Raw genomic sequence first — 26,441 nt, forward strand, 5'->3', positions numbered from 1 at the left:
CACCCCAGACAGCAGAGGCTCAGAGTAATTAGCAAAGGGGAAGTCATTTGAGAGGACTTTCCAAAGGGAGTAAAGATGAGGAAGGAGAAGACTAAAGAAGACAGAACCTGAGTCCTCCTCCCTCCAAAGCAACCCACAACCAGCTGTCGCAAACAGTCCTAGGACACAAAAACCCACTACTGGTTTTCCTCTGAGTATGTTATTTTACAGCTCTGTAAGGACAGAGGTTAACCTGTCCAATTGAGGGGAATGAGTACTACCTAATGTCAGAGAACATCAGTAGTTGAGGGAATGAGTACTACCTAATGTCAGAGAACATCAGTAGTTGAGGGGATGAGTACTACCTAATGTCAGAGAACACCAGTAGTTGAGGGGAATGAGTACTACCTAATGTCAGAGAACACCAGTAGTTGAGGGGAATGAGTACTACCTAATGTCAGAGAACATCAGTAGTTGAGGGGAATGAGTACTACCTAATGTCAGAGAACATCAGTAGTTGCTTTACTCTATCTAGCAATCAAATCTCAAATCTCCTATTTCATTAAATTACCTGCAAATGCTCTTTGAAACAATTTTATGTTTACTGGTTTTATAGCAAATAACACATCGATTAAGTCAGTCCACGTTTACATTGTCTGGATAAGATTATTGTTTTATCTCTTAAAAGCTTGTAGTTAAGAGCCCTAGGTCACTCGGTGAGAAGCTCGGGTGAGCTCACTGGAGGAGAAGCACTCAGCCAAGCACCCTGGTCCTCACACCCTAAAGTGGCTCCCAGGCAGTGCTGCCACTGCTTGCTCATTGCTGTGTCTTCCTCTTTACTCGATCTACACTGTCAGGACAGGACTAGATCCCCACCACTGCACTACTGCACTAGTAGTTGGATCTGATGGCATGTCTTTGCTGGATGGATGATAAAGAGTTATTCTCTTCTGAACAACCGAAAATGGAAAATCTGGGTTTCTTCACTATTTTTATTTGTGTACTTGTAAAATAGTCATTACCTGAAACCATTATGTTTAGCATATTGCTAAAGTTACAAAACTGAAGAGTACATGTCTGTCCATAATCAGAAAAGCTTTTACTTCTATTTCCATAATGATTCCCCACTTCCAGGTGATATTAAATTGCATTCAAGTATGCGCTTAGTGAGCTGATTAAGAGATGAACAAGCAGGTATATAAACCAGTCTTCAAATTCCCAGAAAACAAGACCCTTATAGAAGCTAACAGCTTAGAAGCAATTTTAAGAATTCAAATATACATAACTAAGGCGACTTTCAGATTAAGTCTACTGACATGAAATTTTTAGTTTAAGAAAAAAGTAGTATCTTCTTATATTAATACACAGTATCACTGGATTTTAAATTAATGGTAAAAGACTTACCACAAATGGTTTTAATAAAAATATAGAGAAAGAAAAAAGCTATTATTACTATAGAACTTACAGATTTTTTAAAAAATTAAATTGTTAATACTAAGTGCTTTGCCTTAATCTGATTTTTCTGTATTTTAAATCTTAACTCTCTCAATAAAACGACTGACAAAGTAAGGCACTTTCCGAATGGTTTATCAAAAGTCATGGAATTCCAAACTTTGACTCTACAAACTAGACAGTATTTACTGAGCTCTACAACGCAGCCTTGGACTGCAGAGTGACTGGTATGAACTTCCCTTACTGCTGTCCAACCGGCACCTCCTGCTCTCACAGTCCTTCTTACAGGAAAACATATTCTTTGGTGACAGAGCAGACTGAGAACTCAATGAATGCCAACATCAAACAAGACTGATGTCCCCATGGAGACTAATCCACCCCAGGATTTACTATTCAAGGTTTTTCTGAAGCATTCACGCACAACTAATGGGCAATGAAAACTGTCAGGGAAGATGACCCTAATTTTGAACACAGCTAAAAAGGTCTTGGGAGTAATGATAAATACTTCAACTGCTGAAGGAAAGATAGCTAACCTAGCAAGAAAATATCTTGAATTTTGAAGATCCCTAAACTAACTCATTTGTGCAGAAAAATCTTAAACAAGACATATTTGTGACATTTTTCCATTTAGTATTTGAATTTCAACTTTAAGCATGCTTTCTTTAGTCTCAAAATCAACTGTCTCCCTGGGATTCTTTCAAGGAAGACTTTAGTAATTGCCATTTAATTTCACTAAGCAATACACACTTTCAATTTATACTGTCTCAACAATCATGTGATGTCCAAAACTAACCTGAAAAACATTCACCTCCTGACCAATCAGCTTCAGGAGCACTATCTAGCCACACATGCACAACGCTTACGCTGCATTCACCACAGCAAACTCAAGAAAGGATGCCTTCGGCTCAACTGTTTGGCCTTACTGGAAGCTCTGCCCAAGCCAGAACTGCCCAATAGGCGTTAGATGCAAGGGAAGGGGACAGCCACCAAATGACGATCCAGTGCTTCTGTTCCAGATCTCTAATTGGTGCCTTTGAGTAATAACACTCAATTCCAATTCAAGTGTGTGGGTCACAATCTGAACCTACAGGATTATTTCCTAATATATACAGCTACAAGGAACAAGACCCTGCTCCTCTCTTCTCCTTCTCCTTCTCCTTCTCCTTCCTCTTCCTCCTCTTCTTCCTCCTCCTCCTCTTCTCCTTCTCCTCCTTCTCCTTCTCCTTCTTCTTCCCTCCTTCTCCTCCTCCTCCTCCTCCTTCTTCTTCTGATTTTTCATTATCACCATCAGACTGCTGACCATCACCTACAAATACCTATGCTTTCACTGGGTACCTCCTGCTACCTGGTTTTACCTCTTCAAATAAAGCTGGGCCTAAGCACTAGTCTAAAACAGGTAAAGGTTCCCACCAACTCAGTAGCTGGCCCATCTCCACAGCACTGCAATCATGACAGCTCTCAGCATGTCGGGTTGTTGGTGTTCTCCCTCCACACTTAGGAGGAAAATTACCCCAACTCCAGCCCCTTCCCATCATGTCTCCTCTCCCTCTCACAACTCCTCCTTCCAAGTTCTGTGTCTTCCCAGAGTGTTTTCCTAAGTCTTTTCAGAAAGCCAAGCAGTTCCCCACTCAAAAAAAAACTTGAAAAATGGTTTGAAAGCTTTTAAGAGTATTCATGGCGTGTTAGCTAATATTATGAAGATTAATAAAATGGTGCTAGGGTTGGGGATTTAGCTCAGGGTAGAGCGCTTGCCTAGCAAGCACAAGGCCCTGGGTTCGGTCCCCAGCTCCGGAAAAAAAAAAGAAAGAAAGAAAAAAGAAAATGGTGCTAAAGTATTATTTAAAGCATATCAATTTCAATACTGACCTCAGCTAGGTAGGTCACAGAGTGGAAAGCGCAGTGCCATCCGTGTCTGACTCAGGTCATCTATTACATCTAAGATTCACCCCTGTTCCTTCAGATTGCACTGTACTCATTCACCAGCTGAAACAAGCTGAGTTCTTTCTAGCTTCTGGCTTTGATGAACAATGCTGGTATAATCATTCATGTATAATTATTTATGAGGATACATACTTTTATTTCACTTAGGCATAATCAAAAGAAGTGAGTTTCAGAATTATAAAGTACCTGTGATGTTTTGAAAAACAGCTGAACCTTGGCTCTACATTTCACTTTCCTACCAAGCAAGTAAGAGAGTTCTAATTTCTCCACACTGTGCCAATCCCTGTCTGTCGTTTGACTCTACTCATTTAGTGAGCTAACGGTGATTTCTCTCTGGTTTTAACTTCCATTTCCCAAATGAATATCAACAGACTGTTTCTCTTGTGTTTTCTAGACATCTGTCTCCTCTGGAGAAGCACAACAGTAGTGTCTTACCCACTTTTAACTAGGGTCTACTGTTGTTTAATTAGAGTGCTATTGTATTCTGCTGGTTCTTGATGCCAATTTAATTACACTTTCCATCCTCTCCAATTTACTGAACTTTGTAAAATACACCAGGATATGCTCTGGCGTGGTATACTTGAAAATACACCTATTTTAGATGTCGCAATGAAACCCATCATTTTGTATGCTAACAAATTTTAAAAGGGGACAGTGAAGAGATGTAGTTCAGTAGCAGAGTGCCTGCCTAGGCTATTCCATGCCCTAGATCTGATCTCTAGTACTGGGAGAAACAAAAAACAAAGAGGAGCAGCTGGAAAGCCAGTTGAAGCAGGAATGCTTTACAAATGAACCATGCTATCTGTAGTTTATGACTTGCTTGACTTCAAATGTGGCTTCTTGTCACTGAAGAGTATAGTATTGATAGGTCTCAATTAAGTAAAACTGTGACCACACTGTTCAAGCCTTGTAGATTATTTCTAACTTCGTCTAAATGTTCTCTCAAAGTATCAAGAAGTAGTCTTAAGTGTCACTGATTTAACTAGTTCTCCTTCTCCTTCACTTCTACTGCTTTTTATTTTTATTTTGAGGGTGTTATTTTTAATGGATCGCATTTTAGAATATATTTGACTTTTTGTCATTATGAACATCTTTCTGTCTTCAGTTTATATCAGACAAAGACAGCTCATCCAATGTTCTTATGGTAAATATTCATGGGAAAAGATTACTGCAGCCTTTTACCTGTAAGTCATCCACATCTTCATATTTAAGCGTAGAGCTTACTTTTTATTCTTTTATACAGGCTGACAATCTCTAATTTTTAAATGGACTGTGTAGCCCTAACTGTACAACAACATAACCACTGTCAGATATGGCGATTGAAATTTAACTAAAACAAAAATCTGAAAATTTTAAGTGTAATACAGTAGCCAATATAGTCAAAAAAGTTTGAAACAATGTGAAACTGAAATTTCCCATGCAGCCAAGTTTGATTTAGGCTTTTATATTTAATGTAATAAATAACTGGACTTAAGAAGGCCACCTTGCCATTGGTCTTATAGCTTTTTATATTTGTTCCAGTTATTTATTTCACGTTTCCTACTTTTTTACCTTTACTGAACTGAAAACAATCTACTACTGTATCTTATGTTCACCATCAGCTCACTGACATTATCTCTCTGTAATACACATAATGATTTTCACGAGGGAACAGTTTTGCCTCTTCAGGACTTTTGGCAGTCTGTCATCATCTACAGGACTGTGCTGATCGTCGTGGTGAAGTGCTACTGGCATCTAGTGGGCAGTGGCTAGAGGTGCAGCTAAGCTTCCAACTGATCAGAGCCACACAGCACCTAACTACAAAGCTGAGTGGTAATGTTCCTAACTCTCGCTCTGAAGCTCGGTAAATCCATTTCTGATCGCTAGCTTCCTCTGAGTAAGAATCCTGAATGTGAGCATCTCAGCACCGTGCCACTCTGTCTCTTGCCCACTTGCTTTTCCTGACCCATACTGTCAGTGTGGTTCTCAGCCCCTAGCTAGTCTGATCTACCTGTCTGTTCAATTTTCATCATGACAGAATATAAGGAATGTAATAAGCACAGACCTGTGGTTACAGATGCTGCTTCTCAGTAAGTATTATAATTCTTAAGAGAGAGGACCTGAATCTGAAATGAAGGATCAGAAGGACACACTTGAAGAAGTCCCCACGCTGACACAGGATCTAATGTGTGTTAACATGTGCTGCAGCAGCCTCTGTTCTCCAAACACGACAAGGAGACCACAGCCTACTGGACTGGCTGGCAAAGTGTGACTCTAAAGAGAATGTCAGGAATCTCTTGACCTCTGATACATCATCCCATTTATTTACCTGCATTTAATTGAAGACATCTGTAAGTGGTGCCACACAGAAATGTCTGTAAGCAGAAGTCCCCTAAACCTCGCCGGGAGGTGTACCTCAGCAGTTACAATCACACAAAGTTAGAAACAATAGAAATGCACTCTACCTGGCTTGACAAAGTGATAAAAGCTCTTTTCCCGTAAAGCTTAACGAGTCCTATTAGTCTTCACGAATGAAAGGGGTCAGCCCCACAGAGACAAGCAACTGACTCTCCACACATGGTCCATTCAAGTGACAACATATCAGATTACTGACATAATTACTATAACCTGAGAATTTCATTAGATCCATGTGCAGTTAAATGGCTAGGACTTACAACAAAGGGACCTGGTTCATTCACAGGACCTCTTATGGACAAAGTGAAGCTTTAAGTTGGCTATGTGAACTGCAAGTCTTCTATATTTTACCGTCTCTGTTGGAATTATTCTAGTTTTTGTTTAAATTAGGAAACTACATATCTCTGGCTAAAACGTAAGCTTAACCGTAAATTAAACATGTAGAGACTTCCAGCATTCTCCTGCCTTGCTGAGGTTTGCCTCTCAGACAGTGGAGTGAAACAGAACCAAATCCTGACTGAGCTCAGAGCTACTAAAGGAGATTAGGGATGGCTGCACTCAGGTGGCAGGCAGCACCTGTGGACTTCCAAGCCACTGGACTATCAGGAGAAACCCTTGAGGTATTCACCACCAGAGAATCGAGGGCAGGGAGAGGATCGTTAATTATCTCATCTTCCTCCCTATACCCAATAAGCCTAATAAAAATTTGTCTTAAAAATCAACTTTGCCAAGATGCAACACATCTCCAAATCACCAAGAAAAGAAAAGTAACAGGAAATAGCAAGCTATCATCCAGTCTGATCATGATGCTTTTCCTTTACACTGTCCACCGAAGACTGCAGACTCCAAGCACTCAGCCCAGATTTTAAAGAGGGTAGTGACCCGGGATTTCAAAACCTTTATTGGTTGGTCCACTGTGAGGTAACTGGTAAACTCCAAGCCCTTTCTACAACTAATAACATTCAAAGACAAAAAGACAGACCTTCTAGTCTCAAGTAGGTTCAGTCAAGCTGAGACAGCAAAAGAGCTAAGAATATTAAAATATAAACAGTAAACTTCATTTGCTGTCAGATGAGTACTATAAATTATGAACAAAAGTCTGCTACACCTAGCCTCACTCAGGACACCAACGTCACTCAGTCATCTCTCCATCCATCCATCCGTCCATCCAGCCGTCCATCCAGCCGTCCATCCAACAAGTATTTACTAAAGCAGTGCCTACTATGTACAACTTACTACATTAAAAATATAAACATGGAGAAACAAGGACCTCTTCTCACTGAACTTACATTTAAGAGAAATTTATTGGTGAGACCCATTTAAAAGCATTTTTGCAAGTGGTCAATATCATGTAAATCAACAATTCCTAACCTAGGGGTTGTGACACCTTTGAGGATCAAACGATGCTTTCACATGGATCACATTATCAGATATCCTGCACATCAGATATTTACATTAGATTCGTAACAGCAGCAAAACTACAGTTATGAAGGAGCAATGAAATAATGTCATGGTTGGGATCAGCAGAGCATGAGGAAGTGTTTAGTGTCATAGCAGTAGGAAGGCTGAGAAGCACTGATTTAAGTATTAACTGACCAGAGATGTGGACCTTCACTTCAGCTTCCTCACTAAAACCTACACATGAAGCAACTCTACCTAACTTTACTGTTCTAAGCTGCATTTCTCATTTTACTAATACACAATTACATTTATCACGTGCACTTATTTTATCAACTATTTATATGATTTAACATAATTTTATACAAAATAGCAAAGATTTTTATTGATTCTAAAATATTAAATATATTAAATAGTCCTTTTATTAGTTTTCCTACACTGCCTTAGTTTTCAAAAAATTTATTTATTTGTATGTGTAAGAGTATTTTGTGTGTATGTATGTATGTATGTATGTATGTATGTATGTATGTATGTACTTCATGTACACCTGCTGCCCAAAGAAGACAGAAGAGGGTGTTATATTCCCTGGAATTGGAGTCATAGATAGTTGTGGGCCACTAAGCAAATGCTAGGAAGCAAACCAGGTCCTCCATAAGAGCAGCAAGCGAGCCATCGCTCTAAGCTCTGAATGACCTTTAACTACATTCATTTTCAGGTATAAAAGTAAGTCTCTTTACACAGGTAAACAAAACTGTCCAGCCTTTTCTGTCTGATACTTCTCACATCTGTGCTCAGAAAGCACTTCCTCAGCTTCAGCAGACAACAGAGTGTATGCTGTCTCCAAGAGTCTTACGAGTTCTTATTTCTATTTTATTATTTAAAGTTGTTTCCTATACTATGCTCAGTGTTGACCACTAATCACTTCATTTCATCATAATAACCTGTGTTACTCCCATTTTCAGAGGAATTAAAAGACTTGCCCACAGGCCACCCATATCCCTCTCAACTCAGCCCAGCCCTTTCACTGTTATACTCTGCCTCCATGTTAAGACTGAAGGATTAAAGAATGTAACCAAACCTGGCTAGTACCAGCTTCTCTGGTCTGGTCCACTTCCCCTGGTGACCATTCAAACTGGTCATAGGTCATCACTCATTATTAAGAAGAACAGCTTCAATAATCAAATGATTACAGCATCATCATAGAATAGAAAAGGGAACAACTCTCAATGTAAAAAAGTGATCTGAGACAGTCTCAGAAAGAAAATAAAGCTAGGGGCTGGAGAGATGGCTCAGCGGTTAAGAGCACTGGCTGCTCTTCCAGACGTCCTGAGTTATTCCCAGCAACTACATGGTGGCTCACAACCATCTGCAATGGGATCTGATGCCCTCTTCTGGTGTGTCTGAAAACAGCTACAGTGTACTCATATAAATAAAATAAATCTTTTAAAAATTAAAAAAGAAGAAGAAAAATATAAGGCTACAGTTCAACCCTGAAAAGGAATATGACTTACGAAGCTGGGAACTGAGAAAGGAAGCTCTTAAACTGAAACAACAGAAGCAAAGAAAGAGACAAGGCTAAGACAAAAATAAAAATAAATAAATTGGAGTATGAAGGGCTAAAAGTCCAGCTTAAGAGGAGAATACAAAATATTACAGGATTTGAACAATATACTTCAGTTCACAAATATGCTGCCTCATTTCAACAGATGGCTCAGGGAAGTTTTGATTTCTAGTGTCATGTGGCTAGTAAGTAAAGACACATCTTAACCCTGGCAAGGCTCTAAGCCCAGCCTCTAGATTTACAGTGCTTTGCTTTTTCTAAGTCTCTACAATCTTCTACAAGCATTTCTGCAGCCACAGCTCACATGACTCTGTTCCCTGAATATCCAGTGACTTTTTTTTAATCTCAGTTTATGTCTTTCTGAGTTCCAAATGACAAGCAGGATGAAGACTAAATGAGCAGCACAGGAAGCGTCAGGAACAGCGCCTGTGTCCTGACGGTGACTGCTCAGCGCCAGGCAGGTCCTCCAGTCTCTTATGCAGGTGACGCCTGGTGACAGCTTGTGCCCATCCAGTTTTTCTGAGCATGAGAGTGATTCAAGCAGGGACAAAGCAACACAGGGTTCACAGAAATAAAGTGTAGGGCTGACTCCTCCCTACTTACTAAGAAAAAAAAAATGTATCTAAAGGAGCAATGACTAGTTACAAAACTGAATAGCTGCTACAAAAAAAATTGGCTGTATTCAACCCATTACTATTACCGGAAAATGTACTGTTTTAAAACAATCACTCCTAAATTACCAAATAAAAACCTGAAAAAAGAACCATGAAGCATTACACTACTGGGCACTGCTAACATGAAAATTGGAGAGCAGTCTCTTACCTCCAATGGTGAGTTGCAAAGGAATCTTGTAAACTGCAGAGTCCAGTTTGAATAGGATTGATTTCATCCAGTAAGAATGGGGCAGTAAGAAAAACATACAAAGGAAAGTTATTATACAATTTTCCAGTAAGAGCTTCTGAAGCAAAAGTCTGTACAAAGTTAATGTTTTCTACAATGTATAATTTATCCAAAGTGCAGACAGTTCAACTCAGCCCCTAAGCAGTACCAACTATTGGAATGTATCTATAAAGCCCTAAATATTTGTGTAAAAACAAATACAGCACAATTAGTCCTAAAATAGTTCAGCTTTTAAATTTTATCTCATAACCTCTGAACATAAAACTACAAAAATGCCCAGTAAAAGAGGAATCACCGACCTTTCAAATCCTAACTGTAAAGCATGGTTTAGTTAATGGCAAGAACAGGTAAACATACACATTTCAGGACACAGTGGCGAGTCAGAGGAAGAGCATGGATCCCACACTGTGCACGTCTGCTGCCACATTTACTCTGTCACCTCTCCAGCCCATATTCCTGCTTTCTTTGTTGTTCTGTCACTCTTTCTCCTACTTCCTATTACTCTCCTTCACTTCTCTTTGATTAATGACTCATACACAGGTTAACAGAGCATTAAAAGTTACTATTCCATGTTGCTTGTATGTTACAATTCCAGAGGGAGGGACAGAATATTGACAATGTAAACTTTCAGATGTCTCATACATACACATGGCAGGAAATTCACGTAACATAGATATATTTATAGAATCAACATTCTAAATCCTTTGAGATTTGTTTGATAATCAAATATCCAAGTAATATTAATCCATCTTTCTAAATGTGTATTAAGTATAATAAGCTGCAGTGGCTGGCCTGTTTCAAAGCACTCTTGGCTTTTTCTACAACAAAGCTAATTTGTACTCAGAGGAAATACAAATTTCTGTTCTCTCTGAGATACACACTGAAGAGCTAGGGATGCAGCTTAATGATAAGAGTGTTTACCCATCCTGCAAGAGGTTTTTGGTCTGAGCTCCATAACAAGGAAAGGAAGAGACTAAAATTATCAGTAAACTTATATAATGTCTGGGATTCCCTTCTACATCACTGGGGAAAGGTGTTGAGGTAAGTAACAGAAGTTGAATAAAACAACACTGCTCATATTAAACTAAAGAGGCTAAGAGATGAAGACAGAGGATTCTTTCATATATGATTAGCTCCACTCAGTGAATGCTTAGGTGTGCTACAAGAAACGTCCAAGTATCAGTTACATCCTCCCAACTATACAAATACACTCCTAAAGTGACCCAGGGAATATCAAAGCTACTAGTATCAACTAGGCTGCAGACTGTAAGATGCATATGATACTGTAAAAATTTTCTTTAATATCAAACACAATTCTATTAGTAAAAGTTATCTGAAAGTATAAAGTATACCAAGATGCTGTTTTCATAATGCTGATATGACACAAGTTTCTAAAAATGCAAATTCTATGGTCTTGGTGTCTTTTGCAATAGTTCAACCTAAGAATCAATTCTCCTCCTCCCCATAACAGAAAGTTCCAGTTGAGACACAAGGTCATTTTCACACTGGAGAAAATGGGGAACAATAAATCTGTACTCTCTTTCTATGTTAAGGTTTCCATGCTTCGCTACTGCGTGTCCATGTCACCTGCGTTATACGCATGCCTTTGAGTCTGTAAGCAGCCCAACCCTGGTTTAGCCCAACTGATGCATCAATCAAGAAAGATAGCAGTCACTTTATGAAGATACAGCTTAAGAAAGGTAATTCACACACACACACACACACACACACACACACACACACACACACACACACATACACTATCCCCACGACATAAGAAAGATTCCAGAAATGCTTCCTTCCCATCAGTATGAAGGGAAAACCTGTTGCTTTGCTCCATTTCAGTCAATTGCTCTGAGAAGCCCTAAAAAGCTATACAGGTTACGTTCTCAGTACAAATGCTGATACTTTAAAGAACAACTGGCAAAATGATCTTTGTATCCACTAAGACTGACTACAGAAACAGATTCCTTTCAACAAATAGTATCATAACAACTGGTTAAGGTAAGAAAACAACTATGTCCAATTTTATTGTAAAATTAAAGCTACTAAATATTTAAGTCCTTTAAAATGAATTACTACGACCACAGTAAGTAGCCCATAGTAATACCTCAATGCCATCTCTAACACAGGTATACTCAGACTAGTTAATAGTTTATAAGATCTTACTCAAAATATTCAGTCCTGTTGATAAATTGATAACATTTTTACCATGCTGTATAAAGTTCCTTACTGACTTATAGATAAAAATATACTTCATCACTCCAGAAACAATAGGATGCAAAATATAGTCACCTTCCTTACCAATCTATACTCCTTATATACCTATCCATTTTAAAGATTTTTTTCTGGGAAAAAAAAAACTTAATATAATTGAAAACAGGCATAACTTTTTTTTTTTTTTGGTTCTTTTTTTCGGAGCTGGGGACCGAACCCAGGGCCTTGCGCTTCCTAGGTAAGCGCTCTACCACTGAGCTAAATCCCCAGCCCCGAAAACAGGCATAACTTAACCGGCAATTTAGTTTTTCAATCATAGACGTGTAAATTTTAAGTAAGTAATAAATTTAATTCACTTAAATGTGTATAAAATTGTAACTGTCAACTATCTTAAATGTAAAAACCTGTATTCTGTAATTAGTTGTACACACGTGTGCATGTACCTCCCCTGGAGCTGGAATTACAAAAAGTTGTGAGCAACCCCACATGGGTGATGAGAACCAAACTCAGGGTCTCTGGAAAAGTAGTATACTCTCTTAACCACTAAATCATAGTTCTAGTCCCTTATCTTGAATTTTAACAGATAACGAAGAGTATCTGTTGGTATTCATCTGTGTGCTGTGTCTTCAGAAGCTGGGCTCTGTGGCCCTGTCCAGACTGCAACCTGATCTTGGGCACTGTTTAAACCAATGTGCTGTTAAAGGATAATCCCATCCCCAGAGTCTGACTGATTAATAAAAGGCTGGGGCCTGTGACCAGGCAGGAGGGAGAGGAAGGCAGGACTTGGAGTAGGGGGTTTTCAGGTAAGAAAGAATCACAAGAGGAAGAAGAGAGGAAGAGGAGGAGGTCACCAAGAGGCAGGATGGACCATGAGCACATGTCCAAAGGAAGCTTGCACTGAGAACACACATGAAACCGAGCAAGACTTGGCTGGCAAACAAAAGCTCAGAACCTGTTCAACACAGTGCAAGCAGTGTAAATAAAAACACCAGTTTTCTATGTCTTTTATTCGAGAAGTAAATGGGAAAGAGATGGAGAAACTTCCAATAGAATAGCATCAACGATTATGGCCTATATCTAAAATTCAACATACAATGCAACATTGCCAACTTAAACATCCTTTAAATTTCTTTAAAAAAAGGAGGAAAACATTCACATCAACATTTCTTTTCCCTAGCAACTGGCTTGCTCACCTTGCTTGGGAAGAGGCATTCTGATTTCTAATCCTTGTACCCACTACCCTATCCATCCCTGGCAGCCCGTCTCACACCACCTTCTAACAGATCCCGAGAGGCAAGCGATGCTTACACTGATTTCCTAAACAGTATTCCAAGTGAAAACTGTCCCCCGAAGTATATGCCATTTAGAAAACTCCTTCTTGGACTGAGACTTGTTACTTGTTTTGAATGAAGAAAAGAAAGAATAGAGAAGGACACACTTCTAATTTTGTCAGAAACACTGTCAAATTATTATCAACTATTTTACCTTTGTATTAAAATTTTTCCACACATAAATCCTTTAATGTTCTGGAAATGCTGTTTAATATGGAACCACAGTTAAATTTTGGTATTTAAAAAACTGAACATTAAAATGCAATTTTAATAAAGATAAACTGCATTAAAAACTTTTTTTTTGAGCCGTGCATAATGGCACACGCCTTTAATCCCAGCACTTAGGAAGCAGAGGCAGGTGGATGTCTTGTGGGTTTGAGGCTGGCCTGGTCAGAGTTTCCAGACAGCAAGAGCTACATAGTGACACCCTGTATCAAAAAAGTCAAATTAATGAAAAGAAAGCAGTATTTTTCCGGAAAAAAAGAATAGCAGTGAGCTGTCTCCATCAGAGTGCACTTCCAGTCCTGTAACTGTTCAGATCAACTTCCAAGAAACACCTCCTCTTAACAAGGCGTCTACTGCTCACTGTTCCTTGACCTCTTCCCTTACAAGGTCTCTACCATCTCTACTGTCTCCATGTGAGGTAATCTTAGAAAATCCTTATCTAGAATTTTATAATGATTAATCTGAATCAACCTCAAGGTAAATCCCTCAGTTCTCTTAGGAATTTGAAAGTCTTAATTCAGCCATCATTCTACATTGGCTAAGTCACACTTCGATTCCTTTCCAATGCCCTACCATTTATATTCACACTATCTTAAGCTAGCTGTTTTCAGGCAGGATAAAAATGTTATGCTTATGGGGCTGGGGATTTAGCTCAGTGGTAGAGCGCTTACCTAGGAAGCGCAAGGCCCTGGGTTCGGTCCCCAGCTCCGAGAAAAAAAAAAGGAAAAAAAAATGTTATGCTTATGAATGTGGCTCTCATAAATGTACAATTCTTAGAAATTTAATTCAACAAAGGAACAAAGTTTTATACTATAATGTAAAAAAAAAAAAATTAAGCCTTCAGGGCAACCTAATACACAAGCAGTGTCTTTTTAAAAGTCTTTCAACAGAAAGAGAATCAAATCTGTACATAATAGTGAGTCAAAACTAAGATCTAAAAACAACTGGAAGAGAAGAAAAAGTGGGTTAAAAGCACCTGCTTCAAAACTGTAATTCTAATTCCAGGGATCTGATACCTTCAGAGTGATGCACATAAAATAAAATTAGATAAATTTTTAAAAAATAATAAAAATGTAAAAAAAAATTCCCTAAATTCATATTACAGATATTCTCTAATCCATATGTTAACAATCGGTTGAAAGATTAATCATAAATACCACATTCTGACCAGAACTCTGCACAAAACAAACCTCAAAGAAACTAAATGATGACAATGAAAATCGTTATCGTTACATTGTAATGCATTAAATACTAGTGGAACGGGATCCTCACTGGCTTTATATCTATATGCTCATCTGATTTCTGATTCACGTAAATCATTGTGCCTCTGGTTTGATTGGTTGGTTGGTTGGTTGGTTGATTGGTTGGTTGGTTGGTTGGTTTGGTTTAGTTTGGTTTGGTTTTCCAAGACAGGGTTTCTCTGTGTGGCCCTGGCTGTCCTGGGCCTCGATTTGTAGACCAGGCTGGCCTCAAACTCATAGAGATCTTCCAGCCTCTGCCTCCTGAGTGCTAGGATTAAAAGAATGCGCTATCCCAGCCCAGTCTGTTTTTCCTTTGAGTCTGTAAACCAATTTCAGTCAAACCACTGTCCCAAGCTGGTGCCCCATGAATGCCAGACACCAGATCCACTTCAGTGATTCCAGGTCTAACTAAACTGATACATTTTGCCAGCTACAACTGCCCTACCTCAATAACAAAAAAATCCTGATTGTCTACGGACTCTGGACTCCCATGTTTATAAAAATCTTGACTTTCATTTAGTATAGTTTATAAAGTTACATCACAAGAAACTTGCACTTGCTTTAAATTTCATGTAAGCTCTATCAACACTGCACAGAACCAATTTTCCACAAAATTTGAAGAAACGCTGGTCCTTACCAACTAACTCAATTACTGGAGGTTGGAGAGATGGCTCAGCGGTTAAGAGCACTTGCTGCTCTTCCAGAGAACCTGGGTTCAATTCCTAGAAGCCATATGATGGCTTGCAACCACCTCTAACTCCAGCTCCAGGAGATCTGATGCCCTCTTGTGACTCCTATAGATGTCAGACAGGCATGTGATACACATATATACATGCAGGCAGATACACATAAATTTAAAAAGAAATAAAAAGTTCCCTTCTGGAGCCAGTGGGGTTGTTCAGCCGTAAAGGAGCCTAGGCTACCATAAAGTCTGCAACCCAAGTTTGATCCAAATGGAAACAGAGCTGACTGCAGTCAGCTGTCCTCTAACCTCTATGCAAAACATATAAATTAAAGTATAACTTAAAATTTGTTTGAATGAGTTCTGGTTTCTACCCAATGATATCCTTCAAGAGAATTCTGGTATTAATAATACTTGGGATTAATAAATGGGTCAACAACCACAAGAGTAACTATAAAATACCTTTTGAAAGAGTCTGGTTATCTGTGCAAAATTACTAAAATTACTCTACAATAGTTAACCTCTGTGTATATAGGATACCGATCAAAGAAAACAAACCTTTTAGCATGCAGCAAATGCTCTACCATTTACGCCGAGTGGTGACTATAGGAGAATTCACATTATCTAAAAATCAACATGGAGTATAGCTAAGATTTATGTTATCTTAAAAAAAATTCTTTAAAAAAATTCTTTCTCTAAATTCTCTAAATTTGTCCTAGACAGGCTTCAAAAAAATGAATAAAAGCACAGGTTCAGTGAGAGATCCTAAAAAGCACATGGTGGAGTGTGAATGCAGATACCCCACATTAAATTCTGGCCTCTACACATACATGCACAATCACACACAGAATTAGAGCCGACCTTGAAAAATAAGATACCTTCCAAAAATCAGAATAATATAAATTGAGGATAAGTAGAAAATACCACAAAACCTACAAATCAAAATTAGCATTTGCTGTTATTTATTTTCTTAATGACTGACAGTCTGACTGGAATAAGAAGAATCTCAATATGGCTTTGATTTGTAACTTTCTGATTGATAGTGAAGTTGGAACATTTTTCATGTTTATTGGCCATCTGTATTTCTTTTTTTCCAAACTGCCAGCTCCTTAGTCCGTGTTTTGATTATGTTGTTTGTTTCTATATTGTTTGGAGTTTTTTTGTACATTCATTCTGTCAGATGAATATATGCTAAAGTTCTTCTCCCATTCAATGGGCTGCCTCTTCATTAAGTTGACTACTTCCTTAGTTGTACAGTTTATCATGAGGTCCAATTTGCCAATTGTTCACCTTATTTCCCAGGTAACTAGGATCCTATTCAGAAAGCCCTTTCCGATGCCTGTATCTTGAAGTGCTTTTTCTAATAGTTTCTAATCTACATCTCTATAGTTCTCTAACAGTTTTACTAATAGTTTCAGAGTTACAGGTCTTACATTATAAATCTCTGGTCCATTGTTTGCTGTGAAGGGTGAGACACAACAGCCTAATCTCATTCATTTGTTAACAAAGTTGTCATTTCTCCAGCATGAGATGATTTTAGCTTGTGTGGTTGTATGTGACCTTCTGTTCTGTTCTGCAGATCAGTTAACCTATTACACACACACACACACACACACACACACACACACACACACACACACACAGAGGGGCGCGGGGAGTAAGTTCCATGTGGTTGCTGGGAATTGAACTCAGGACCTCTGGAAGAGCAGTTAGAGCTCTTAACCACTGAGCCATCTCTCTGCCCCAGCTTAACCTATTTTTGTGCCAGTATCATACTGTTTGGTTACTACGTATGCCTCCATAATATAACTTGAAATCATCAATATTCTTTTGTCTCAGGACTGCCTCCAAATGAATTTGAAGATTTTTTTTCCCTATTTTTATGAAAAATAGTGCTGGAATTTTAATGGGGATGCTATCACTGCCACCATTTTCACTCCTCCAACACAGCAAGTCTTCTGACTCACAGTACTTTCTTCAGATTCTTTCATCGACATTTTAAAACGTCCACTGCAGTGGTCTTTTTATGCTGGTAGGAATGAAAACTAGTCCAGTCTCTGTGGAAATTAAAATAGACTTTTCTCAAACTAAAGATACAGAGGCAGGCATGGTGGTAATGTCTTAATTCCAGCACTAGCCTATTCTACAAACCAAATTCCAGGACCGTCAGGGCTATACAGAAAAATCCTGTCTTTAAAAAAAACACCAACAACAAAACACAAAAAATACATTTACCGCATTTATGTAAAGGACTCCAAAGAAACGTATGGCAAAGACACTTGGGAATCAGCATTTACTGCAACACTATGCTAAAGTTCATTTTTATTTTTATTTCTTAGCTAGAAAGTGCTAGACTATGCTTTATTCATTGAGGTATCTTTCTCCCATAGTGACAGAAACAAACAAGAAGTTAAGATGTTCATATGATTTAGTGAAGAGAAGAATCATATTCTTCTATAACTCAGGGGAAATAAATATGGGAAATGTTCTAAATGTAAATTTTTGAGCTATTTCAGAATGACTGTCACATAAGAGCCCAGAAATAGATGCACCAATATTTATAAACCAATACAAATATAGGTTCTCTTTTTAGACATACTTTATGGCAGAATTATACTCTGGATAAGTATTATTTACTTTTATAATTACCAACTAGAAGAAAACAAACTTTTAAATCATGCAGGCAGTTACCTGAAATTATTTGGCATACCAAGTGAACGGCAGCAAAACACAAGCCTTCCTCGGTTAGTCCATCAATCAGTGGGAAGTGCTGCTCACTTGACACTTCCCTCCAATTTAATGGGGAAAGCAGACCTAAATAGAAAGCCTAGAGACAATGGCACTCACAGCCACATCGCTCCTATCCCACGAGCTTTGCACTCACTAAAATGTGCTTAACTCATCCTAGGTCAATTTCTCAACACTCAGAAAATTAAAAGCAGCTTTTACTTATTATAGGAAAACAACTGTCAAGAGCTTTAGATATCATTCAAACTTTCCTTTTTCTTCCTGAGACATTTACAACTTAGCATCAACTAAATTTCTCGCCAGCTGTTTCTTAAAAACTGTCAGTTCTGAACTCACTCATTGGACGAAGCCCCTGGCCTGTGTTAGAGGAACACTGCTGGGTGCTGTGGCTCTGGCCAAACATTTTTCTAAGCTGGAACAACAAGCAAAAGTATATGACTGACTGACTGACCCAATATAACTAATTTATCAAAGAACTAGCCCCGATCTAGCAAGTTCTCCATCAGATGGAACCTAGAGAGACCTGGTCTTCCTTCTTCTGCAGTTCTAAGCAAAGAAAAGAAATGCACAAACTGACTAGTGGTTCTCTTACATGTTTCCTGTGGTCTAACAGGATGAGTCCAAATAGCATAAAAATTTCTTACCTATTGATGAATTTTATTTTCTCCCTTTTGGGAAAAAATTAATACTAAAGTTCAAAACTATGGCTGGGAGTTTAGGCCAGCTAAAGTACATTAGGCCCTGTATTCAATTCTCAACACTACAATAAACAAACAAACATAAGTAAACATGTGACTTTCAATTCAAATGAATATGCTAATGTAAGTGAAACACAAAGCAACAAGAAAAGAATTTTATTTGCAATGCTTACCGAATATAGCTGAAGACTCATTTATTTGCTCCTGACCTTCCTGAGAAAGCCAGTGAACTCCGGTCAAAGGAGTAAGCAGCAAAGCAGGCTGTTTGTACAAAACAGCTGGGGAGAAAAACTGGTGGCTGCCAGATTTTAAAGCCCTCAGGAAAAATCAGCGGTCTTGATATTTGCAACATCCTGATGACTCCTTATAGTACAAATGTGCATCATCACCAATCCACATCCTGGGGTCAGACACCACTACAAGGATGATCTTATTTTCCCTCCTCACAATAAACACTGCTGTGTTCCCTCCTGCACACTGCACAAATAGGAAACTTAACAGCAAAAACAGCTAAAGGATTGGGAACTCTCTTAGAGCCACACAGGAAACAAGTGGAGGGCGATGGTTTAAGGCAGAAACTGATCAGTTTATACCTCACTCTTGGTTCTCCTCAGCCCATCAATACTCTGATCCTAACAGATGGAATTAATGTCACCTCATTATCACACACCTAACCAATTTATCACTGGACACATTTGCTCTCAGACAGTATGATTCATCATGAATTAGCAGTAGGGGCTGGAAAGGTTAAGAGCAATGGCTGTTCTTGCAGAGAACCGGGGTTCAATTTCCAGTATCCACACGGTGGTTCATAACCATGCATAACTCCAATTTCAGGAGACCTGATGCACTCTTCTGACCTCTGTTAGCACCAATGGTGCATACACATACATGCAGGCTGGCAAAACACTCACGTAAAGTAAAATAAGCAATTTTAAAAACACAGAGCCGAATCCCAGAAGCTGTTCTTGATCTCCACATAAGCATCACAGCACATGCTCTACAATCAATCAATCTCTCATACATGAATAAATATAATAAACTTTGGGAAAAATAAAAAAGAAATACCATCCGTTTCATACCAAACAAGTCATTGCACGTCTTTCATCATTCCTCTCCTCCACTTTCAGAGATAACAGAAGTGAGCACAGATTACTCGGAGCCATTACTGTGCCTGTATTCATTAAGTCAAACCTAACTAGCGCTCAGACACAGCACTGCTCCAGACTCCAGGTGCTCACCAAAAGACCAAACAAACCCTGAAGGAAATAATGTGGCAGCTAACATGGAGAAGCAAACAAGTGTCTTGGGGCTAGAGAGATGGTTAGGACCACACACTGCACTCGCAAGACCTGAGCTAAGATTCTCAAAGTCCACTTTAGATGGCTTACAGCTGCCAGTAACTCCAGCTCCAGGGTGTCTGAAACCTCCGGCCAGTGCTCGAAAACCCACACAAAGGCACATCTCCTTAACTTAAAACAGAGTAACTATTTTAAATTGTTTTATTTACCAAAACATCCCTCAGCCACTTTTCCACCTTCTAAACTGCTAACAACAAACTTGATGGCCTGGTTTTCCAGCTAATGACCAGTATTTTTTTTTTTTTTTTTTTTTGGAGCTGGGGATCGAACCCAGGGCCTTGCGCTTGCTAGGCAAGTGCTCTACCACTGAGCTAAATCCCCAACCCCTTTTATTTATATTTTAAATGTTATCCCCTTTCCTGGTTTCCCCTTCAGAAACATGCTATCCCATTCCTCCTCCCCCTACTTCTATGAAGGTGCTCCCTCACCCATCCACTCACTCCCTTCCACCTCCCCACCCTGACATTCCCCTGCACTAGGGCATCAAAGCCTTGAAGAGACCAAGGGCCTCTCCTCCCACTGATGCCTGATGAGGCCATCCTCTGCTACATATGCAGCTGGAGCCACAGGTCCATCCCTGTGTACTCTTGGGATGGTGGATAGTCCTAGGAACTCAGGGGGTGGGGGGGTATGGTTGGTTGATATTGTTGTTCTTCTTATGGGACTGCAAATCCCTTCAGCTCCTTCAGTCCTTTCTCTAACTACTCCATTAGGGACCCCCATTCTCAGTTCAATGGTTGGCTGCGAGCATCCACCTAGGTATTTGTCAGGCTCTAGCAGAGCCTCTCAGGAGACAGTTATATCAGGCTCCTGTCAGCATGCACTTCTTGGCATCCGCAATATTGTCTGGTTTTGGTGTCTGTATATGGGATAGATTCCCCCCAGGTGGGGCAGTCTCTGGATGGCCTTTTCTTCAGTCTCTGCACTCCACACTGTGTCTCCATATTTCCTCCTGTTTTTTGTTTCCCCTTCTAAGAAGGTCTAAAGCATCCATGCTTTGATCTTTCTTCTTCTTGAGCTTCATGTGGTTTGTGAATTTTATCTTGGATATTCTGAGCTTTTGGGCTAATATCTACTTATCAGTGAGTGCATTGGGCTAATATCTACTTATAAGTGTGTGTTCTTTTGTGATTGGGTTACCTCACTCACTATACAAAAAAAAAAAAACAAAAACAAAAACAGAAGTTGGTTCTTTGAGAAAATCAACAAGATAGATAAATCCTTAGCCAGACTAACCAGAGGGCACAGAGACAGTATCCAAATTAATAAAATCAGAAATGAAAAGGGAGACAGGGAGAGACAACAACAGAAACTGAGGAAATTAAAAAAATCTTCAGATCCTACTACAAAAGCCTAGACTCAACAAAACTGGAAAATCTGGATGAAATGGACAATTTTCTAGACAGATACCAGGTACTAAAGTTAATTCAAGATGAGATAAACTATCTAAACAGTTTCATAGCCCCTAAAGAAATAGAAGCAATCATTAAAAGTCTCCCAACCAAGAAAAGCTGAGAACCAGATCGGTTTAGTGCTGAATTCTATCAGACCTTCATAGAAGACCTAATACCAATACTTTCCAAATTATTCCACAAAAAAAAAAAAAAAAAAAACCAGAAGGAACACTACTCAATTCCTTCTATGAAGTCATAATTACACTTATACCTAAACCACACAAAGACCCAACAAAGAGAACTTCGAACCAACTTTCCTTATGAATATCAATGCCAAAATACTCAGTAAAATTCTCTCAAACCAAGAGCACATAAAAAACGATTATTCATCATGACCAAGTAGGCTTCATCCCAGGGATGCAGGGATGGTTCAATATATGGAAATCCATCACTGTAATCCACTGTATAAACAAACTCACAGAAAAAAACCACAGCATTAGATTCTAAGAAAGCATCCAACAAAATTCAACACCCCTTCATGTTAAAAGTCTTGGAAAGATCAGGAATTCAAGGCCCATATCTAAACATAGTAAAAGCCATATACAGCAAACCAGTAGCCAATACCAAGCTAAATGGAGGGAAACTTGAAGCAATCCCATTAAAATCAGGGACTAGACAAGGCTGCCCACTCTCTCCCTACCTATTCAACACAGTACTCAAAGTCCTAGCCAGAGCAATTAGACAACCAAAAGAGGTCAAAGAGATACAAATTGGAAAAGAAGAAGTCAAATATCATTATTTGCAGATGATTTGATAATATACTTAAGTGACCCCAAAAATTCCACCAGAGAACTCCTACAGCTGATAAAAAAAAACTTCAGCAAAGTGGCTGGACATAAAATTAACTCAAACAAATCAGTAGCCTTCCTCTACTCAATAGAAAAACAGGCTGAGAAAGAAATTAGGGAAACAACACCCTTTACAATAGTCACAAATGATATAAAATATCTTGGACCTTGGTGTGACTCTAACCAAGCAAATGAAAGATTTATATGACAAGAACTTCAAGTCTCTGAAGAAAGAAACTGAAGAAGATCTCAGAAGATGAAAAGATATCCCATGCTCGCTCATGGATTGGCAGGATTAATATAGTAAAAGTGACCATCTTGCCAAAAGCAATCTACAGATTCAATGCAACCCCCATCAAAATTCCAAGTAAATTCTTCACAGAGTTAGAAAGAGTAATTTGCAAATTCATTTGGAATAACAAGAAACCCAGGATATCGAAAACTATTCTCAACAATAAAAGAACATTTAATTACTTCTGACTGCAGAGCAACATTTTCCCCAAAGTGCTGCTGGAAACAAATCAACCAGTAGAGCAGAGAAGCTCCTTGTGAGGCCAACAGAAGCAAACATTTAGAAAGACCAAGAGAAGAGACAAACACAACTGAAGCACTTATCACTGACAGGACTACACATAAGCCTAAGACTAAGCCTCTAACACGGGCTATCAAATACTGGGGTACACTCACTCTTTTTTTTTTTTTTTTTTTTTTTGCTTCTGATTTAAAAAGCAACTATAAAAATAGCATGTGCACACTTGGTTTGTTGGGGCAGTAACATATACACTATGAATGCAGTGACAATAAGGCTGTAATGAAACTGGACAGGGGTAAAACTCTACTAGAGTTGGGAAGTGACACCAGTCTTAAGATGTCTTAAATCAGTGGTTCTCAACTGTGGGTCGCAACCCCCTTAGTGCTGAACAACCTTTTTACAGGGGTCACCTAAGACCATGGAAAAACATAGATATTTGCATTATAACCTGTAATAGTAGCAAAATTACAGTTATGAAGTAGCAACGAAAAAAGTTTTATGGTTAGAAGTCCCCACAACATGAAGAACTATATTAAAGGGCCACATCAGGAAGGTTGACAACCACTGAATTAAATCTACAAGAACAAACAAAAGCCAGAAGAAGCAAAAAGGTTAATAAATGAAGTATAAATAGCTACTTTCTAACACTGGGTTGATTTTATGTCTGTGGGTACTTGTTTTGCCTGCATGTATTTCTGTGTACCACATTCATGTTCAGCCTGCAGAGTTAAAGCGGCCTGTGACACAACATGTGGATGCGGGGAATCAACCTAGTCCTCTGGAAAAGAAGCCAGGACTTTTAACTGCTGAACCATTTCTCCAGCCCCAATATTTACTTATTTTTATCCCTTTTCTCAGTTTATAAAAGACATTAACATTCCCAGTAGTGGTGGCGGCGCATGCTTTTAATCTTGGCACTTGGAAGGCAAGGGCAGACCTCTGAGTTCAAGCCTGTTCTTCAGAGTGAGTTCCAAGACATCCAAGGCGACAGAGAGAAACCTTGTCTCAAAAAAAAAAAAAAAAAAAAAATCACATAAACACACACACACACACACACACACACAAAGATATTTCTTAAGATTTCTTTTACTGTTTCTTAATTATGTGCATGAAAGTTTCCCATGTGTGTGCATGCCTGGAGGCCAGAGAGGGTGTCAGATCCTCTGCAGCTGAAGTTACTCTCAGCTGTGAACCACCTACATAGATGCTGGAAACCAAACCCAAACCCTCTGGAAGCCTACTTACTCTTAACCACTGAGCCACTTTTCTAGCCCCAAGACATTATATAAAATTAACTGTATAAAATAGAATTATATGTTATTTTACATAATTACATTATACTTAAGAATATAATTATAAAGAATTATATAAGACAGAAATACTTTATAATTATAAATTATATTTAAATTTTATAAAATGTAACTGATTTATAACAAGCATACATGAAACTTGTGTTAAAAGTAACAGAATGGCACAAAAAGGGACCAGACGAAACTAGAACCACAGAAATAACACTTCATTATCTCTATGGAATAGTTAGTATAAATCTGAGGTAGCCCCAATAAAAGAATATCCATGGGATAAGTTCTAGATTAGGCACTTTCACAGATATTTTTTTGACTCAAAATTTAAATGAAAAAATCTTAAAAGAATTTTAAATGTCATACAAGAAACAAGTCATGTATTACAAAAGAAAGCAGTAAAAGGAATCAGAGGAACAAACTGACAGATACACAGAAATGAAAAAAAGCAGGTAAAAACCATCAAGCCTTCTGGGCTCTGTCTGGAGACTCCCCATTCTCGAATACCGACTTCCTCTGAATATCTACCACCACAGTGACTTCACCCCAGACAGGACCTTTGAAGGCCCAGCATGCTAGTCACCACTGCCTCTTCCTTAAGACTTGGGGTTCAGGTAAAGTCTCCTCTACCCATCACTTTTTAGTCCCTCACTGCCGCAGCTTCTGTGACTGGCCCCAGGGTTAGATATACAACATCCTGGCAGCTTTTTCACTGAAGCCATCAGGAAAGAGTCATGCTGCTTTTTAAAAGCTGAGGTCTAGACTGTTAGAAGGAAGAGCCCTAAAATAACAAAATTCATCTCAACCAGCATGAGTCAGTCTGCGATTAAACAACTGTAGAAAAAACTACACAGACCTGATATTCTTAGAAGGAATAAAGCTAGTTCTGAATTACATATACAAGTAAAATTCTCGTTTAAAAAAAAAAGTATTGCTTCAAGAGCTAAACTATAGTAGAATGTTTCCTATCCTGCACAAAGTTCAACGTCCAGCACCACAAAGAAAAAAAATCAATTCAGCTTTGGTTTCTTATGCCTACCAAGTTGATTTTTCTGAAGTACTAAAGTATTCAACACATGTTTTTAATTCTTCCTAGATTGTCTTAGCTCATTATCAAACATTTTTAGTAAGTCAAGATATATACTAAAGTGCTTATAGACAAAAATGGTAGAGTGGTTAAGATTTGGAGCAAAATAGTCCAACATAATAGCAAAGGGCAGGAAGGAGACGAAAATAAAAATGGTGTTCATGTGTTTCCTGTTTCCAAAATATCTTTAAGAAGACCACTTGCTCCTAACTAAAACTGCACAGCTTATTCATCGTCTCTGTTGCCTTACACACAGCTAAGGAGTGTGGTTCCTCAAGCTCACCATGTACTTCAGCGTCCATACTGTTGAGCGTGATTGAACTGATGCCAAGAACACCCTTCTCTTTTTAGGCCAGACAGACTCCTTCCCATCTGCCCAGGCTTGACTCATTGTCAGCTCTGCACCTGTCTGTTCCTTTATCCCAACACACCTCTATCCCACTGCTATAACAATATCATCTCTCACTCACTCAGATCCACAGCCTGGGAAATGGAGGACCTCGTCACCTTGTCAGATGACGCTCTATACAGCAATCTCAACAGGTGTGCTTTGTCCACTTCAAGGTGTGGCCAGTAAATGTCTGCTGACTAAGGCTGCAGGACAAAACCCTATTGATGCTGTACTCAAGTTCCTGGTGGAAAACTTTTTGATTTTACGATTATTTTTTATTAGAGGATTCAAAAAAGCTAGGTCTGAATCTTTCCCACCAAGCTCAGTAAGAGACACTCAGAGAGCCGTCAATCGGCTCTACTTAGGGGCTGGGGATTTAGCTCAGTGGTAGAGCGCTTGCCTAGGAAGCGCAAGGCCCTGGGTTCGGTCCCCAGCTCCGAAAAAAAGAACCAAAAAAAAAAAAAAAAAAAAAAAAATCGGCTCTACTTAATAGTCAAGATATATCATGCTTCTTTACAACCTTGTTGATATAGGGAAAAATGTTTAAAAGACAGTACCTCAGACTTATCACATATATCAGGTTCATCCTGGTGGATAGCCACTTGATACTTGGTATATAAAGAAAGGGACTGGTTGAAGGATGACTTGAACTCTGGGTCCTCAAAGGAGGCAGGTACTAGCCTCACCTTCAGAGCAAGGAAAATATAAGCCAATGCTATTGAACCAACTCTACCTGTTGACACACTTCTGAAGGTGAGGC

The 26,441-nt window shown here is 38.9% G+C and overlaps 1 protein-coding gene across 16 annotated transcripts in view; it reads right to left on the reverse strand.

Annotated features, from left to right (window-relative positions):
- Ate1 (arginyltransferase 1) overlaps window positions 1-26,441 on the reverse strand; it is a 119,590-nt gene that overhangs the window by 77,088 nt on the left and 16,061 nt on the right. For 7 of the 16 annotated variants that reach the window (XR_015687006.1, NM_001398759.1, NM_001398757.1 and 4 more), the window contains 1 exon segment: window positions 9,548-9,580. Coding sequence is in view for 14 of the 15 variants with exons in the window: in NM_001398759.1 (NP_001385688.1) it covers window positions 9,548-9,580 (33 nt within the window). In the remaining variant the exon portion in view is untranslated. 16 annotated transcript variants of the gene reach the window in all.

The sequence above is a fragment of the Rattus norvegicus genome, chromosome 1 (genome assembly GCF_021556685.1).
Source record: "Rattus norvegicus strain SHRSP/BbbUtx chromosome 1, alternate assembly SHRSP_T2T, whole genome shotgun sequence".
NCBI classification, from domain to species: Eukaryota; Metazoa; Chordata; class Mammalia; order Rodentia; family Muridae; genus Rattus; species Rattus norvegicus.